This window comes from Poecilia latipinna, unplaced genomic scaffold (genome assembly GCF_001443285.1).
Source record: "Poecilia latipinna isolate Pla-1442-1.1 unplaced genomic scaffold, P_latipinna-1.0 Scaffold509, whole genome shotgun sequence".
Classification (NCBI taxonomy): domain Eukaryota; kingdom Metazoa; phylum Chordata; class Actinopteri; order Cyprinodontiformes; family Poeciliidae; genus Poecilia; species Poecilia latipinna.
This window is the reverse complement of record NW_015113125.1, coordinates 116,479-135,499: the sequence shown is the minus strand read 5'-3', so window position 1 is coordinate 135,499 and position 19,021 is coordinate 116,479. Positions and strand designations below refer to the sequence as shown.

The following is a 19,021-nucleotide window of genomic DNA, read 5'->3' as shown; positions in this document are numbered from 1 at the left end:
GTGGTTCATTAACAAATTGGGGCTGATCTTAACTTTTGTTCAGCAGAGTTCTTCAAGGTTCTCTCAAAGAAAATTTATCTTGTAGCCTTCCGTGATTAGAGTAAATAAAAACACATAAATATTCTCGTTAATTAGACCTTAACTGTGAAAGAGCGATGGCAGGAGCTGTTAGCTCCATTAGCTCATCGTGTGTGCATTTGCTTTTCCCGTACGCATGCAAATCCTGAGCCGCATGTGCTTCGTGTTTTCTCTCTTATGTAACGAGTGCTAAACGAATGCGATGCAATGAGAAGGGCTTTACAACCGCCTGCCTCACTTTTATATTTAGGAGCAGGTTGACAGACATACTGACTCATCAGCCCATTAATACCTACTGCACCTGTCACTATGCAACTTTTATGAAAAAAAAAAAAAAAAAAAAAAAACATGCTCATTATTACCAAGTGAAGAATTACGGTGACACATAAAGTATCCAGAAAGTTTTATTTTTGCTATGGACAGGAAAAGCTTGATAATGTTAAAGATACTCTACTCCTTCCTCCCTCCCTCTCTCCTTCAACATAATTAAATGATCTGATCAGACATGTAATTTACACAGCTATGTATTACTGTGTGAATCCTGCCATGCTTATGCATGGCATAAGGAAAATCAGTATTTTTTTTTTCATTTGCATTTTTTTTGTTTTGTTTTGTCTTTCGAGAGCAAAGCGTAAGTTGGTACAATAAACGATTACATTTCAGGATGAAGGCTTCGAGGTAGAGAGTTAATGCAGTGCAGTGTTGTACAACAAAGAGCTGCAGTGATAAACAAAAAAACAAACAAACACACAGCATCTCTGCTCATCTCATCTCTGTATATTCCCACACAGCCAAACACTAATGGAAAACACAACCAGGGGAAAAAAAAAAAGTCAATACATTCAGTCCTGTTTGTTTTTTCTCACTGCTTTCTTCCCTTGAAATGCTCGCCCAGGTGAATGAATGACATCAATTTTGCCCGTCAAAGTCGACTGTAGCTGGAGGTGAAAACGAATGGCTGCTCAGGAAGATGACATGGGCTCTGAACAGACATTATAACAGATATTAGATCCAAATTGCACCGTGTGAGAGAATGGTTCATGGACCACAGAGGACAGAATTAAATTGTCTTGCAACTGCACACATCAAGGTTTGATGCAATCTGTTTCAGACTTTAACATTCCTAAGTGCTTTGTAATTATTTATGTAACTATTTTGTACATATTATTATTTCATGACCTGATGTGTTGAAGTTTAGGGTTTGTTTTTTTTACTTTTGTGTTTAACTATGTCTATATTTTGAGATAAAAAGCTTTGTTTTTCTTTAAATATATACCCAAGTGGTTTTGCAAAATGAACTTTCTCATGGTATAGCTAGGGGTTATTTTTTCTAAAACAATAAGGAAACCAATTGGGTGTTTTCTGTATAGAAAGAAGAAAAGTCACGCTGACAGCTGATTTGAGCTGAAAAGTCAGTGCTCCATGATATTTATAGTGCATGATGAAACCTGGTGTAACACAAGAACCGTTCGTTTCTCACATAACACATGAAAAACAGTCGAGTTGTTGGGAAAACACATCGAATGAAGTAATAAATAAACATAGCAGCCATGTTATGCTGTGGCTGTTCTCAGCTACATTATTTATACATTTGCTTTGATAATTGGACATTCCCATCATGTCTGTACCTGCATATCGTTTGAACAGATGAATGCGGCTCCTTCAAGCATCTGGATGTTGCTCTCAAGGATGAGCCAGACTTAAACAGCTTTACTGTTCACTTCTTGCTATCTTGGCTGATTTCTTGTGCTTAGGAAAGCAGTGTGTTCCAGGTGTGGCATTTAAAAGACGTCCACGGGTGCGCTCAAACCCAAAACCAGAAGGTTTGACCCAGGTCATACAGTTCAAATTACAATTATCCCTCATACTGACATGTAAATTTTGGAATTTACATGTCAGTAAGTTTCAAATTCCAAAATTTGAAACTTTGAGTTTTCTGGCATTTAGCAAATAGAAATAAATTTGGTAATCATAGCTGAGCTAAAACAAGAGAAGTTTAGTCTGATTTAACTTCGCATGGTGGGAAAAAAAAATGCTTGTTTATTTTTTTTTTCATTCACCATATGTAAATATCTGGTTTCAACTGTCTATGATGTGACTGCTGCCAAATATTCATTTGCAAAGTTATGCAGAAAAAAAAAACTTTAAAGACAAAGGATTGCAGCGGCAAGTAAAAACTTTTCAATGCTCATTTTTCATGAGCATTCAAATTACAGAGTCGACTTTCCACAAAAAAGAGTTTGAAAGGCAGCCTTCAACGCTGTTTGTCTGCACACTACCAAGGCTTTCTGGAGTGAAGCATTTGGACTCGTGAAAGTTCAGGCTCATTTGTGGGTCGTGGGTCGTGGGTCACCAACAGGACGATAAGCTGAAACATACACCTGAAAGAATCCAAGATTAGTGCAGAGTGACGGTTTATTCTTTACTAGCTCCTGTTGAAATACATGAAAACTCCACAGTAGAGACTGCAATCCGAGAAAAGAGGGCTAAAATACTGACAGTAGAGTTTTACTCATTTGTTGTTGATTGTGGAAAAGTGTCAACAAAAGCACTTTAAACTGGCGTTTTATTCGATCTCGACAGATGAGCCTCAGCTGCCAGTGCGGCCTTGTTCTGTTTGTCACAACTTACTCTGTCCCTTTTTTCTCTCTGCCATGCCTTTCTTTCCCTAATTAGTGCAGGACACGGCACAGGTCGGAGGTCAAGTGTCATGTGATACCTACACAGACTTTCCGCCTAAGCCGCTCAGCATTAAGCACGAGGTCGTGGGATCTGACAAACCCATTAATACAGTTCACTCACACACAAACACAGAGGCCTTGATTAGATGTGAGCTGCACGTGAGGATTTTTGCCCGTAGTCGGATTAAACGCATTTACTTCGTCGCAGACTCAGATACGTTCACGAAAACACACGTGTGTGTGTGTGTGTCTGTGGACAGCCGTGGAAAATGTAATTTATCCCTCTGTTTTACCTGTCGATTAGTAATCCCTGGTTAAAAGAGGAGCGCGACTTCAAGCATGTGTCCCAGTTTACCCTGCCACACAGCAGCGTTTAAGTTCAAACAAGTCCTTTGCTCTCTTTCTCTGGGAAATGTTTTTCAGCTCGCATTGTAATACAGCAGAGGGAGACAGGCTGATAGTGTCCCTGCCAATCAAACAGTTGGGGGGAAGGGAAGGGGAGTGATTCCATAACAAACAATAAAAGCATTGATTGATATTCCCTAACTCTCATGGTACTGAGGCACAAACCCTGGGGGAAAGAAACCTGACTGCAATCCAAAAATAGTTCAGCAGCAACTTCTATCTTGCACTCTGCCTCTGACAAGCCCAGGCGCTTTCCTTCCATTTCAAGTGGCGAACACTTACGTAAGGGCTCTGGAAATAAGGTCAGACTCCGAGCGTTTGAAATATTTATTACAGATAACTTTGCACAACTGCGCAACGTCAAAACCGAGGACGCGATCTGATGATAAACCGTCGCCGAAGTGCAGTCGAAGTGACTGCGCGTGTTCGTAATGCGGTCTTTTACTGCATGACTTTCTGAGGAAAATATTTGACATCTGCATCTTACAAGCCTGAGTGGCACCCGACGTTGAGCCAGGGTATAAGTGACCGACTAATTACGCGAGGGCACCACATTAGCTACAAGCCGCTGAGAAGGGTAGTGATCAAGCACAGGTGCAAGATGGCTGGAATGGAAGCATGCGTTAATAAAAACACAACAGACTTTTTTTTTAAGAAAAAGGCGAGGCAATGAATATGTTCACACATGCATTCTTTCTTTTGTAAGAGCAGGCCATGTGCCAACACCCCACGATGTAGCTCTCAAACTCTATTGCTGCCAAATCTCGACTACAATGCAATTAGAACGTTCATTTTGTGTGTTTTCGCTGCTGAAAATAAAAAAAGACATATATTTATCTTATTCTTCATTTTCACTCTTATGAAACTGTCATAGAAGACAGTCAAATCATGACACAATCCACTGTACTTGGTTTCAGGTCCGGAGGTTTACAGAATAGCAGCCCCACACTTACCACGTTTACTATCCTGCTACTGATATCATCGCAGTCAACAGACTTTTCCTGAAGCAGATCGCCTGGTCTCTGTTCTCCAATAACTACCAACAACATTATATCATCAGGACTCATGGAGTATCTGAGGTTAATCCCAAGTTTAAAGCTGAAGTCGCTGGAAGCTGCCTGATTTTTGCACCTGAATCAAAACACTTTTGCATCCTGGAGACACTTAGAATAGGTGTGAGCCCTTATTGGCAAAAGAGCTAGCTAGATGACCGACAGGTCACATGTTTGGGTTTGTTGTGAAGAGAGATTCCAAGAATTTAGTCCAGATTGCACCAGCATGAAGTTGGTTGCTTTTGTTTTGTGTTCACACTGACCAAAAACAGAAATCTGCACATTTGCCGTCGAATGGAGGTTGTTTTTCCGTGTTTGATGTGCAAACAAGCGCTTGCTATGAAGTGAGTTCCCTTCACAAAAACCTGATTATGAGATGTCAGCAGTTATGCAAAGTGTTGAACTGAACACCTCACTTCTGAGAAAAGCAAATTCTAGAATGAGTATCAATTAACAACAAATGTTTGTTTTTTTCTTTCTTACAAAAAAGTGAGAACAACGGTTTCTAAATGCCTTCTTTGATCAACAATCTTACTAGTCAGGCAGACATCTTTTTTTTTTTTTTTTTTTTTCAGATTAAAATTGCCTGACCGCAAAATCAACCTTGAAGGAACAATTCAAAGCAAAGAATAAAGCCCTTTCCAGTCTGGATGTCTGACTTGAACTCGTTAAAAGACAGCAGCCTGGCACTCCCCCCAGTGTCTGCAGAGCCTAACAACCCTCAAAGAGACGCTCATCCACAGGCTCCCCTTCAGCCTCACAGAGACAAGAGTCTGAAAAGCAAAAGGAGAAATGCTTGCAGAAGTCTTCATCATCCACAGTGAGGTCTGTTTACTGTCTTGACAGACAAAACTAATTATTACAGGCTGTGAATATTTTAAGTTATTTTTTTAATGATTTATTGGGAAGTATCTGATACAGCAGAAAGTTTTCAAAACCAATGTTGCTCCAACATGTGATGTGCATTCGGGACACACACGCAGAAGGTTTTGCATGACAGAAGGCTAGCACCTTGAACACACCATCTTTATGGTGAAGCACGGCGGTGGCAGCATTATTCAGCTTGGGTGCTTTCTTTTAAACTGAGACCCGGAAGGCGGATTAAGCTTTAAATTGGGCAAACCGGGACAGAAAATCTGTAAAAAGCTGCAAAAGACCAGAGACTGTAATGGAGCCTTATACTAAGAGGCTAAGCCTCCATCAGACAGTTGCATTGTATTAGATCAAATCATAAATATATATTTAACTAACTATTCCCGAAATGACTTTTGAAAAGGGTCCAAGAGTGTGAACACTATCGCAAGGTGCCGTTAGGTAATCATTTACTAGTGACACAACTGCAGTAATTATCGGTAAATACTAAATGCCATAAATTACTAGTAACATTACTTTCTAAAGTTTTAGTGAATTTGTCAAACACTTGATGTGCAGTGGCCATCTTCCGCCGTCTTTTGTTCTTGGTTTGATTAAATCGTACAATTCACTTCAAGCAGCAAGTCGAAGTGTAACTTAAAGCTTCGGGTGTCTTTCCACGTCACACAGAGATTTTCTTTCCCTTCACATGTAATCAGTCACATGAGGACTGACACTCCTTGTTTTCATTCCCTGATAGCAGCTGAGCTCTGCTGCCATCCAGCTGGGTCACACCGGGACAGCACTCCTTGTCTCCTAAAAAAAGAAACAATGTGGAAACCGTGAGCAACTCTTTGCGAGTAGAGCTTGAGATTAGAACATTTTGTCCCGAGCATCCCTTTATCTCTGCCCCCTTTTCCGTTCTTTTCAAGCCACTCCTACCAGAGTCTCTCTGTCTGCTGCTCCCTCTCTCTCTCTCTCTCTGGTTATTGCTCACGCCGGAGGAAGACAGTGATATTTGTTGTGTGTCTGCAGCGTAAATGTGTGTTTATGCTGCTGAACTGTGCAATGTGAAGCCTAAAGGAATGCGTGTGTTTGTGTGTGCATCGGCACATGACGTGTATAAAGACTGGACTGGTGGTGTGACATCTCATTAAAGAGACAGTCTCCCCCCTGCAGCAACGGAAAAACAAAACTTTACATCTGGGGACCTAGCAAGAATAGTCACATTTGATGTGTAATCTCATCGAGTCGTAGCAAGATTCATCGATATGTTTCGTTTGCTTTAAGATTTTTTTTTTCTTTTGTTTGGTTTCTGTATTTCTACCAAAACCACAAAGTTGGTTTTTCGTAGCCTGTGATCCATTATAGGCTACTTCCAAATCATAGACAGAAAAGTGGAGCAAGAGATATTTCCGTAAGATTAACTGTGTTTTCTTATCATCAGCATTTATCTATTCATCTGAGAGGGAGAAAAGAGATAGCATCCGTTTCCAAGTTTATTCTCACAACCAGCAGGTGTGCTATTTATAGTCAAAGCAAAAAAAAAAAGATAAGGGGGAAAGAATCCCCACGAGGAAAGCTTTTAAGATCCTATCACATTCCCTAAGTTACTGTGACCTCTGTGCTTCCATCTTATCCCAGTAATAACATTCATCTTGATTTTTTTTTTCTGCTTCATGTGTCCTTGCATACTACTTTCAGCTTTTTTTTTATCTTTTCTGGTTGCCCTTTCCTCCATTCTTCTCTTCTCAGGTGTCAGCAGAGACCTTGTGAGGACAAACAGTACAGAAGGAAAGCCTTCGCCCAATAAAAAATGGGCCAATTACGTCCTTTATAGAAGCGTTGGCATTCAGTTTGATGTAGGATCTAAGGGCACAAAGAGAAGATTCATTTATTTCATTTGGTCAATGAAAAGAAAAGACAGTTATGTGTGTATATATGTGATATTAAAATACTAAATGAACCCCTTATTTCATGTTTCACTCACTTTATATTTTTGCCAGCCAACGGAAGCATTGGGTGCTGCCAGATAATGTAAAACTCTCAGGAGTGCAACAGAACAGAGCAGGAGAGGAGCTAAATTTGGCACCAGGAGAAATGAGCACTAAATAAAATGAAAATAAGGATTGGACAGAATGGAAAAACACTGGAGGGTCAGACACTTGTGCTGTTCAGGTCTGTATGAAAAGCAGAAACAGAATACATTTGCCCAATGGTGCAGGACTTAGAAATAAATTAACATAACTCAGAAGAAAAAAAAGAAGTTTGTTAAAAAGACATACAACTAACAACAAACTGAAAAGTCTAGGTATATAAATAAAATCCTTTTAAAAACAACTAGCATATTTACTCTGTTTTGATGTGAGATGTTGCTAAGAGGACTTGAAGATTAATTAATTCCTCTCCAGTTAATAATGCAGGGATAAAACGTAAGCCTTTTTTTTTGTTGCTCTTTTACAAATTCTTGACTCATCCCACATTTTCACATTTACATGAGATGGTCATGAGATGTGTCACAAACTGAGAAAATAAAACAGTTTCAAAAACTACTTGACGAAGGTCACTGTGTTCTGTTTCACAGCTGCAGACCCAAATTTAAAGAAAACACTAAGATGAAGCCCAACAAGGACTAGAAGCACATTGTTATTCGAACGATTTAGGAGGAAAACATGACCTTGTATATTCAAGGTAAACTGCATGACCAAGGACTGTAAAGTCCTTAAAAGCTTAGACTTTGTCCATGTCCTCTAGCAACATTTATGCAGCATGTCCTACCTATTTATTTGTTTTATTTAATTTTAATTGGTTGCTTTTTTGAGGGTTTTTTTAACATTCCCACTTGACACTGCTGCACGTGAAACTCCTGTTCCAGGTACTAAAACAACAACATACACTTCACATGAGTTTCTTATTGTGATTGTTTGTACAGCCAAGCAAGAGCACAAAGGGCTCCAGCATGTAAAAACACATCCAGCTCATCACTCACGCAATACACTGGATGGTGACACATTCAAAATGACTTAAATGTGAAGTGCTGATATTTTAAATTTAGCACAAACATGTATAGCTGTTCATATTCGTGTCCTTTTCTCTGTTTCATTCCATCTGGCAATTTTTGTTGCCTGAATACAGACCAGCTGTGCTGTACAGAGCTCTGTGTGTGTGGGTGTGTGTGTGTGTGTGTGTGTTATTGTGCCTATTATTTTGTGCAGGGACTGCATCCAGTAATAGATTTCTTCATCCATTCCACCAACCACAATCTATCAGACCATCTGGCTGACAGCTATTAGACTCATTCAAGTGGCGTGTGACTCTTTCTCTGAGTAGAGAGATTTTGGAAGTGGTTGACAGGAAGTCAGGAAATCATAAGAAAATGAGCTTCAAAGCTTAGATAGTGCACGATTTAAAATATCTACTACGGATCATTTTTCTGTGGTAATCATAGTTTGTGAAAAGCAACCGACTCCCACTCTGCAATCAACAAGAAAAGATTCCTCTTTTTTTTTTTTTTACTCTGTCGCAAAACAGTCTACTTTCATTGTGAAGTACTGCCATCTTGTGGATGCCATTATCGGTTGCATTAAATAGGTTTTGGTTTTTAGTTAAAGTCTCAACCACAAAGCCCTGATCCCAATCCTACAGTACGTTTGTGTGAGAAAAAAGTGTTTTCCAGCAAGGCAGTTACACAAATTCAGTCTGAAGGAATGAACCTAAAGCCCAGAAAATTATTGGAAGAAGATTCTAGAAGTTGCCCTCAAAATATTTGAACCAAGTCATCACACAGCTTAAATGACTTTCTTCCAAATATTAAGGAAATGCGTGTAAACGTCTAGCCTTGAGGGTGTCAGTATAAGCAAAATGCAGATTATTTCTTTTTTCCTTGTTATGTATGACTCATTCAGCTTAAATTAAAAAGAACAAACTTAGCTGACCATCAACAAAGCTGACAGAGCATCCTTAGTGAAAATAATACGCAATAATAATTGCCTTGTATTATATTTTTCTGATGCATAAGTGATGCCTAGAACAGTTTCGAATGGACCTTACAGGTGGCATCCTTAGATCTGAGTTACTGGGATGTGAAAAACAGATGTATCTCAAAGGAAAGTAAATATCTTTTCTGAATACCAAGTTCTTTTTTCCCTGCTTCTGCTCCCTGTGTGTAGCTGCGACTTTCTGGTCTATTATTCTAGTCTGTCTGGCAGGTTGCCTAGTTGGTGGTCTCCAAGTGAACGTGATACTGAAATCAGCAGCCGGCTGTGATTCGTAGAACATCAAGGAGGCTCCGTGGAGTTCAGTCTGGAGGGCAGCCAGTTACTTAACACTTGTCAACAGTTCTAATGAAAGTGACCTTTTTCCTCCGCGGCCCCTTTTTCATTAGCAAGGCCAGAGTTCATCTCCCGAGGCTGGTCGTCTGTCCGATCCGAGGAGGCAAACGGTTGAGGAAGCAGGCACAAGAACAGGAGACATAAAGCTCAGAGGGGGAAGGGAGGCAACACGCATTAGTTAGCACCCGCTTAATGTATGCTCAGCTGGTCCTTGAGACAGATTTTTAATGAGCTTCAGCGCACATTGCATCACAAGCTCCAGAGGCACCAGGATTTCGTAAAGATCTTGCCATGAAAGTGTAGAAACGTATACCGATAACCTCTCATACCGCCTAATGTTTTTCTCCCCTTCCTTTCTGCTCTGTGTTTTCTATTATGTCTTCCAAACACAGATGTGACCGGCAGAAGTGAATGAAAGGAAAAGAATCAGCCAGCGTCCCTCTCCTCCTCCCTATCCCCTTCACCCCGGCCTCTTGCACATGAAAGAGGCCGCGCAACGCGAATGGACGGCCGGCGGGGTGTGTGCTATGCGAGGGCCCCAAACCCAGACACAACACAACACACACAGCTCGGCAGGCCACCGCAGCTGGGCTGGAATGTGACCTGCTTCAGACTTTAATGCCAGACAAGAGCCCGAGTGTGTGAGTGTTACACACAAGAGCAAAGGAGGAGGACATGGATGGAAGTATGTCTTAAAAGAGCGCTAAGGCAAATCGGCAAACTGCTTGAATTCCCTTCAGCTGAGGACTGACGCTACAAAAAATGAAGAGCACAAAGTAAATTCAGAAATCATCTTTATTTATTTACTAATATTGGCTATAAAGGACAAAAAAAAATGCTCTGTAAGTAATTAGATTCATATTCATCTGTACTGCATATATCCATTTAACAAGGTCCTAAGATAGAGATAAAGAAAAATAAATATGACATAAACAAGTCCATAAACATATTCAGTGTTGTAAATGAAACACAGTGATTCCACAAAAAAATGGAACCCAAGAGCTTATTTGTTTCTGGCAGACAAACTGAGGCTTTGTATTGCATTATTGTGATCTCAAAGGGGTAGCTAAGGAATTTTAATGCGAGGTTCTGTTAAGCAGTTATAAAAAGTAAACAATTTATCTGCATTATAAGCTCCTCTGACATCTTCAGTTTGTGTAAGCTCCGGATTAGTTGACTCCAGAGGCTGAGCAAATGATATTTAGTCCCAAATGGGCCCCCAAAAAACATGGACTTCTACCAGCGTAAAACAACTCAGGTCACAGACTCAATAAAAAGGAGCGCGTGCTTACAGTGACTGCTGTACCTTTAAGTCACTATCAGGTACGTAATAGACAGTTTAAATGAGAGCTATTTCTATTCAACTTTATACTGCTACACTATTCCATAATTTAACTACTCGTGTTATAGAGTAGCATAAACGGCAACAATGCTTTTGAATGAGCTGATGTATTCGGCCTCTGAGGCTAACTAGGCAGAATGAAGGTAAGGGTTTCTGACCAATACAAATGTGGATATGAATTAAAGGTTAACTAAGTAGTGCTTACATAAACTGCAGCGATTCTTCTATAATTTTACATCAGAATTGCTTTAAGGCAGTAGAAGTCCAGGTTGGTGTTAGCCTTTCTCAGACTAGCATTAGCTTTAGCCTTCAGGCTTAACTAATCAAGTTTTCTACCAAGTGAAGGCATATATTGAGCGATCTACTGAATATAAGATATTAATTACTTATGACTTTTTCTTTTTTTTTTATCAAGACCTCACTTCAAAACTACTTGACATTCCCTTTAAGTTAATATTTAGTCCATTTGGTGAAGAAGTTAGGAGCAGTAATTATCTTGCCTTTCTGAACTCCCTCATATTGAATGAAATTCTAGTCTCACAAATTTGCTAGCAATTTGTAAAAATATTATATAATTAATTCTCAAACCGTATTTATCTACAGCAGGTAAGATCATCACTCCTCTTAAAATCTCCTGAGCACCCAAGCTATCCCTTTAAGAGCTAAAGACAGCTGACACACAGTACGAACAGTACAAAACACCCATCAAAACAAAAGGCATATAATAATTGTATGAAAATAGTACTAACTGAATAATGTTAGTGCATAAAATATATGATTTGTTAGGGTAAAATATTAAATATTTTTCTCAGAGTAAATACATTTTGAAAACAGTTTTCTAAGATCTTTTGAGAAGAGTAGGAACAAGGCGGGAAAATAAAAAAAAACTGGCTGTCAGACAGACTGTTGAGGTCACAGGAGTTTAAAGCAATCTGAAAACAAACACAAAGGAGCTGTATTGCTGGCATGATATTAGGTTGAAGAGAAATCTTTGAGGAAATCGCAGGTTTTCTTCTGGACAACCTCGCGCAGCTTTCGGATTCTGCGAGTGCTGGAGGAGCCAACAAAACTGTCGGGCTGCAGGACGGCCATCCCGTTGTGCACGTCCCCCATAATGATCAGCTGTCCGTCGGATATGGTGATGTTAGGGCAGGGGCAGTTCCAGTCGATGTTCAGAAGGGTGACTTCCAGAGGTTCCTTGCCAAAGAACCTTAGACCCATCTTCTCATCCTTCAAGATCTCCTCCACGGTCACCAATGCATGCCCTGACTCTTGCTCTTCTGTCAGCTCGGTCATGCGCCCAAGGATCACAAAGTCACTCTTGCAGAAGCTGGAGACCATTTTGCCTCGAGGCTTGCACACTTTGCAGTTGTGGTTCTTCGGAAAGGGACACATCTCTTCGCAGGCCTCTTTAGATTCAAAGTTGTTCTCGTTGCCGCCACAGCCTCCATAAACAAAGGACTGGCACTTTTTCAGGGTGCTGCTGTACGCCCAGCGAGGCTCATATGCCTTGCAAGGACCCTGTAGGCTTGGTAGGCTGCAGGGGGCCGCCAGCTCCCCCCCACAAGACAGCATGCACGCTTCATAGGTGTCAAAGTGGTTTAGGTTTTTATTGCACTGGCTGTAGGTAAAGGTGAAGCAGTTGTTCCTCTTTGGCTCGTAGTACCAGCTGATGCTTTCCTCTCCACAGTCGTCTGTGTCGGGACTCTTGAGGCATTCGGCTGCTGGGAACGGGAGGTTGGTGTTGTTCCCCTCCGCACTTTTGCCTCTCGGTTCTTTCTTGATCACGGCCAGGGGGAAGTGTGACGACACGCTTCCCCCGACGTTTCTCGCTGTGCATGTGTAGATTCCGGCATCTTGAAGTTGGGTGTTGTAGATGACCAGCTGGCCAATGTTGGTCACCACAACGTTACCTTGTACGTGATTGGGTCTCATTATCACATTATCCTTGCCTTTCAGTTGTTTCTCCCAGGTGATTTCTGGCTGTGGCTTCCCTGACGCCTCGCACAAGAAGCTGGCCGTCTCACCCACAAACACAATCTGTTTGATGGGTGAGTTGTGTATGGCAGGAAGCTGAATGTCAGTTGGGATGGTGGTCTGAAGGGCGGTAGTGGGATGTAATGTGGTCTCCACGGGGATTGGACTTGTGTTTGGCCAGGACAGGTGATACCTGTAGGTAGATAAAATGAGATAGTGAGTCAGTGATAAATGGCAAGGAATATATGCACTACTTCTACAGTGCCTAGCAAAAATCTTGATCTTTGTGTTTTGTGGCAGTCAGTTTTTTGGATCTGGAGCTATATGACATGACATGAGATGTTCAAATCTTGTGTCGGTGTTTCATAAACTAATCCCACATTAATGTTCTACCAATATTTATCTGAAGCTCCCCTTTGCGGGACAATAAATGCTGCTGTTTCTATTATCACAGTTCTGTATTGTTTCTTTATTATAAATTTCAAAATTAGTTAACTCAAATTTAGCTCTTCATCAAAGGAAATTAGATATTTTCTAAGGGTCACATGCTCATGGTCATTGTTGTTGGCAGGAGGGATTTCCTGTAGAGGTATGTGTTGCAGGACACCTGAGGAAGCCTCTGACTGAAGCCACTGTGTTGTTGCATGACTTTGTTGTGATGTAATTTTCCCCACATGCCTTCCAGGCTTTCACAAAACAGCTGAATTACAATCAGAGTAAATTACACACAGCTGGGCTTTATTAATGCATTCCGTGATTTATGTTGGTTAACCAGATTTTATTTTGGTGCAACACAATCCTTCCACACTTTTCACATGTTTTATTTGCAAACTTTTTGAAAACTACTATTATACCCTTTTTGTTGTTCTGTCACATAACATCCCAAAATACAACTTTTTTTTTTTTTTTTTTTTTTTTTAATGCGACAAAATGTGAAGAAGTTAAAAGTGGTAAGAAAGGTTTTTGCGAGACACTGTAAAAAGTCAAGAAATAAAATTACTTAGACTTCGATGGCAGAAGCAAAAGACGTTTACCTCACGAATCAGGCAAATAAATGTCTAAAATACTTAACATGTTACCTGCAGGTGACCTCAGTGATTGAGACACCCTTGGAGCAGGCCTCTGCGTCCATGTAGCACTTGTTATAATAAGTCATGCCGTCAGACGCACACGTGAAGTGGGGCTCCCGCTCACAGCGGTCTCTGCACTTACAAACAGGCTGGCCGTCCCAGATGTCGCACTCGGAGCCTTGCTGGGTGCACATGAACTTGTCGCAGGTGGCGCCCTTTGGCATGCCAATGGGGCCCTTGTTGCCCTTGACGTCTATATAGCGTGCCGCCACACAGCTCTTGTTGCCGCAAACGTTAGGGCAGCACTTCTCGAATGGCTCACAGTCCTGAGGTTAGGGAAGGAAAACATGGGGTTTGGACACTGATAACGATGTGGGAAAAATCATTGAAATAATTTATCTTATTGCAGTGGTGTAATGCTATGCTAAATAATTCTTTCTTTCGAAGGAAGGAAAGAAGGGAAGCAAACAAAGAAAGAAAAAAACAAAGATAAACTGAAAAAGAAAGTTATGTGGTTAGCTATGTGGAAGAGTAGGGTGCACAAAATGTCTTGAAGAGGGACTTTTTTCCCCCACTCAATAAATGTGCTCAAATTAGAGACGTCAATTAATGAGGAGGATGCTGTAAATATGTGTAAATTAAATAAGATTTATCACATTGTCATGTTTGATTAATCCAAATCAGTGTTTTCAGAAACTGGGGTCATCAGTCCATTACTTTAATTCTATTTTAACTATTTTAACAATGAAACAGGGCTCATTTTGGAAACGACGCACAGTAATTTAGCATCTAATAACAGCATGGTTGAATTAAAACGATAAAAAAAATAATAATAATAATAATTTGAAATGTTTTATTGTTTATTTTATCAGAATATGGAAGAGATGCGCGCAGCGTAGTTTGTGATTCAGGTTTTCTACTATAATCTTAAAATACTTCCAGCTCGTTCTCATTATGCCGATTATTTAGCACAATTATTTTTACTCTAACATGTTAGGTGTGCGCTCACCTGGTCGGACTCACACTCCCGCATGCAGGTGCTCATCGCGTCCACCCAAAGGTTGGGGTTCAGGTCATTGGGACACAGACCTGCGTGAGAGTACACCACCTTCGCCGCGGACATCATAGGCATCGCTGTCACCCGGCAGTTCGCATGCAGGAGTACAGTCCAGGAATGTCCAAGAACAAACCAAATCCATCGGGGAAACAGCATCCACCACATCTCGATAGAGGCGGGGGTGGGAGGGAAGGGGGGGGGGAATCAAAAATGTTGGAAGTTTAACAAAAGTGCAACGTTGATTAAAGTCTTCAAGCTGCCAGAAATGTCATTAATTAATCTCAAAAACCACTCAGATGTATTGGATCGTATAGCGAGCGTCCCGGATTGGGTCCCGAGCCGCAGAGTTTTCAGGTTCTGCTGTCGCTCCACGCTTTGCAGGAAGGGTTCGGTTTGAGGCTGACGGTGGCTGTGCGAACCCCCCTCAAGCTAATGGCTACATGAATTACAGTGGCCTGTCTGCTCGCACAGCAAACCCCCAGCTGCGTTACAGTCATGATCAACTTAATTAAAAAAAAAAAAAAAAAGTTTGCTGTTTCATGAAGAACTGGCCAGACACCTGCGGCAGCCTTAACCCTTAGCTGGCAAAGTCGGTGGAAGGTGGAGGATTATTTTTACTCTAAGGGTCTCAAAATGTTACATGAAACTAGTCATAAACTAAGAATTTATGAGTTTAAAAAAAGATTTGGAATATATTAAATTGAAAATGGGTTCATTTTAGATTTATTTTATAATGACACACTTGCATAACAATAGACTCATTAATTTTTTTTTTTTTAAATTGCATGCTCAATGAATTACTTAAACAAGTACCCTGCGGAATCTCTCAAGAGCATCTGATTATTTTATATGCTTTACGCTGTGCAGTTTCATATTTAGTTTGGCCGTCTAAGCAAGATATCTCCAGTAGATGACGCCAAATTCACTCCACTTTGTAAGATTTTGATTGATTTCTGCATTTTTATAGAATCGTAGTTTAATTTTAAACACGACTGCAAGCAGATACAGTGGATAATCTCTCTGATTTGAACGCCCTAAACTCTATGTGATGCTATTTTTCACCTCTGACTTCAAAAAGCAATCAAACCAACAAACCATTAAGCACACATTTGTACAGACATGTACAAGTAGATGGTATTTATGGGAAGAAATTAGGGTCAAACTACTTACAGTATCAACCGGCCTAATGAAGAAATTTTGAAATAATTACTTTGAATAAGTAGGGACTCTATAGAAGTGGTGAAAAACTTGACCACAGTATCATATATCATGACAACAAGTTGCACATGATGGAAAATTGAAAAAAAAAAAAAAATCTTGCTCTGTCATGTTCATAAGAGCTGCAACATTTTGTTTGTTGCAGCCCTTATGAACATGAGTCTATTGAGCAGCTGCATGACATACAAAGCAGCGCTCAATCGGCTTTTACGCTGTCAGTGATTTCCATATTACTTTTTTTTACAGCAAGGGTAAGATTTTTGGCACTAATAGCTTCTCATACAGAGTAACAAACTTGCACATGCAAACAGAAAGAAGAAACACTTTAATTTAGAGTGTAGCTGCAGTTTACAGCTGGAGGGTAAACTGCAGCTACACTCCAGCTGCAGTTTATTTCCTTGAAAATAAAATATGTTGTTAATAGTTGTCCTATCTTAACTCTGAGAAGGCAATACTGCAGTCAACAATGGAGTACTATAGACACCATCTGCTGATAGCACAATATTGACATGCAAGAAGTCACAAGTAGTGCAGACAGCTTGAAGTCATGCTGCAAATAAAAGCAATTCCTGGAAGAAAAGGCTTCAAAACAAACAGCTGGTGTGAATGCTTCAGCTTGTTTAAAACAGAAAGAAAAATGAGTTTGCAATTACTTTCAAATATTGTTTCATTTGTTTATATTACTTTCAAACAATTTTGAAAGTAATATAAAATATCTTTTTTCTATATTGTAAAAAAAAGATATTTGCTCTCTTACAGATTTCTGCTGTTTTTTTTTTTGTTTTTTTTTGTCAAACATAAATATTTCAGACCATTTAGAAATGTTTTTACATCAGACAGACAGGATTATCTGAGTAAATACAAAAAGCATATCATTGAAAAAAAAAAGTTATCCAAGCCAACCTGGAATCACACAGCATAATTAGACAAAAACTGTTTAATTACTGCTGGGCCTGTATGAATCAAGAATTAATCTAAAAACAATGAGATGAGGAATTAGGTTATTGACAAATGTCAGTCTAGAAAGTAATTTCCAACACTAGTTTTAATAGTCAACAAGACATTTGGAAAATGATCTGTCAAGACAAAAGAGGAACTTTGTGGAAGTTGATTGATACATCTGTAAAACTTGCTGTGAGTGACTGAAACTTGAATTCTGCTCGAGTCTTGAAGGACAGCGAGTCCCTGTGGTCGGGGATAGACAACGGACGGAAAGACGGAAGGTTTAGGAGAGGCGTGGATAAAGTTAGACATAAATTGCTTTAAGTTTAAAGACCTGTGATTGTTTGTGCTCAAAACATTTCCAGTGTGCAAAAAAAAAAAAAAAAGAAAAAAAATTAAAACCTCAGACAAAGTGTCTGGTAAAACTGCAAGAACAGCAGAAGTTTGTAAATGGATGGAGAATTTCTCCCATGGATGGCTCTCTATGGTAATGTTTTAAACCTTAATACTTGTTATTGTGGTGCATGCAGGGTGCGGTCGGAGATATGGATATTATGCTTCCCAAGCCGGACCCCTGCTGCTTCTAATGAGGCCCGGAGATCTTCAGGCCAAACCCAGCGGTCTCTGTCTGGTCTCTGTTGTCTGTGAGGGAATTCACATGTAAACAGACGAGACATCTCCGGACATTTAAAGGAAATGTGGGATCGTCAGCCATGAGGCCAAAATCTGTTTATCTAGCTGCTGATATGCATTAGTGACAGGGATTCCGTTATAGGAAAGTGGAACTGCTCACAAATATACAAGTTCAATTGGTTGCAAATGTGCAAACACAGTCAAGCTGTGTTTTCACTGTCTACTCACCCACTTGTTCCCCCCACCTCTCCCGTTAGGCCCCCCACCCTTAACCTTCACCCCTCAAGACCCTGCATTCCCAGCATTGTCAACACTGAGGCTACAGGGCATGTAGCATATTGAATCAAGCTACATGCGGGACCCCTCGTGGGGGCCGCTCTACCAGCCTTCAGTCATGTATTGTCTGCAATTAGACCTTGACTTTGACCTTCACCGTGTCTGTGAGCAATCGTAGCTCAGACGCTGAGTCTATGCGGGGTTTAGTACAGTTTTGTAAAGAGGAATGAGCGAAATGAGGATTTCTCACTTTTTTTTTTTTTTAAACCACAAACTATAATGTATTTTATTTGTTGTTTGTTCCCAAAAGTATTTTTGGGATATACTTTTTGATCTGTTAGAGAATGACGCTTAGTGACAGAGAAATGAATTTGCGACTAATGCTGCCTGACCATGTAGATCCACTGCTTCTACTCCCTGTGCTGGATGTCTAGATGTCTATTATAGGTGCATTTTAAGCTTAATAAAAGTGTCTAATTTCAAAACAAAGGAGAGGGACACATCCAGCCACAGCACGGCTGCAAGCCTAGACATCCAACAGAAACACAGCAAGGCCAGGAGACTGGCCATGCGTAGCGTCGTCCTTTGTATGAAGGCGCAGTACTCGCGACCCTCTGTGTAGATTTTGTAATATTTGTCCTCTGCACATTGCATCACCTGGACATCTGGTCACCGCGTGAACACCAATGTCTTCATTTCACAGATACAGCAGTGACGATGTGGCCGTAAAGTAGGTGCTGTTTGTGTTCTTTAAGTCGGACAGGGAACACAACAAAGCCTCATGTTCTGCAAGATCATTACAGGGTCACACAACAGTGGGTTGTTGTGCAGATGCATGTGACGACTGACTGAACATGCAGGGCACCCTGCAGCTGGAAGGTGGTGCAATTCCTGCAATTCAACAAACTCTTCTAAAATGCTCAGGTCTTCAAAAATAATTATGAGCACTGTAGCTTAACATTAGCCTGCTGCGTCTATTCCCAACCCAGTTATTGTTGTGTGTTTAGCATTATTACTCTGTTGTAGCAAAAATGAACCCTCTGATGCAAAGCATCACCCTACTATAAAACAGAAGAACTTAAAATATTAAGTAAACTACCTGGTCTA

The 19,021-nt window shown here is 40.4% G+C and overlaps 1 protein-coding gene and 1 long non-coding RNA gene across 3 annotated transcripts; both read right to left on the bottom strand.

Moving 5' to 3' along the window:
- Positions 1-3,807: 3,807 nt before the first annotated feature.
- Positions 3,808-6,275, bottom strand: LOC106952352 (uncharacterized). Its single transcript, XR_001425967.1, has 2 exons — positions 6,011-6,275; positions 3,808-5,884 (listed from the first exon to the last, which is right to left on the bottom strand). It is a non-coding gene; the product is annotated as an uncharacterized LOC106952352 (long non-coding RNA).
- A 3,901-nt stretch (positions 6,276-10,176) lies between these two features.
- Positions 10,177-15,322, bottom strand: wfikkn2a (info WAP, follistatin/kazal, immunoglobulin, kunitz and netrin domain containing 2a). Of its 2 annotated transcripts, XR_001425966.1 has the most exons (4): positions 14,798-15,322; positions 13,798-14,114; positions 10,978-12,911; positions 10,177-10,894 (listed from the first exon to the last, which is right to left on the bottom strand). XR_001425966.1 is itself a non-coding variant. In XM_015040407.1 (3 exons), exons 1-3 carry the CDS (start codon positions 15,008-15,010, stop codon positions 11,714-11,716), a joined length of 1,728 nt encoding a protein of 575 aa, XP_014895893.1. In that variant the 5' UTR covers positions 15,011-15,322; the 3' UTR covers positions 10,177-11,713. The 2 variants fall into 2 exon arrangements, 1 of the variants encoding a protein (XP_014895893.1); XM_015040407.1 differs by having other exon boundaries at positions 10,177-12,911.
- Positions 15,323-19,021: the final 3,699 nt, after the last annotated feature.

Excerpts from the sequence above, each read along its gene's own strand:
- wfikkn2a (XM_015040407.1), bottom strand. The coding sequence starts at position 15,010 with ATGTGGTGGATGCTGTTTCCCCGATGGATTTGGTTTGTTCTTGGACAT. Across the intron at positions 14,115-14,797 it reads GGGAGTGTGAGTCCGACCAG|GACTGTGAGCCATTCGAGAA; the intron begins GTGAGCGCACAC and ends CCCTAACCTCAG. Across the intron at positions 12,912-13,797 it reads ATCACTGAGGTCACCTGCAG|GTATCACCTGTCCTGGCCAA; the intron begins GTAACATGTTAA and ends ATCTACCTACAG.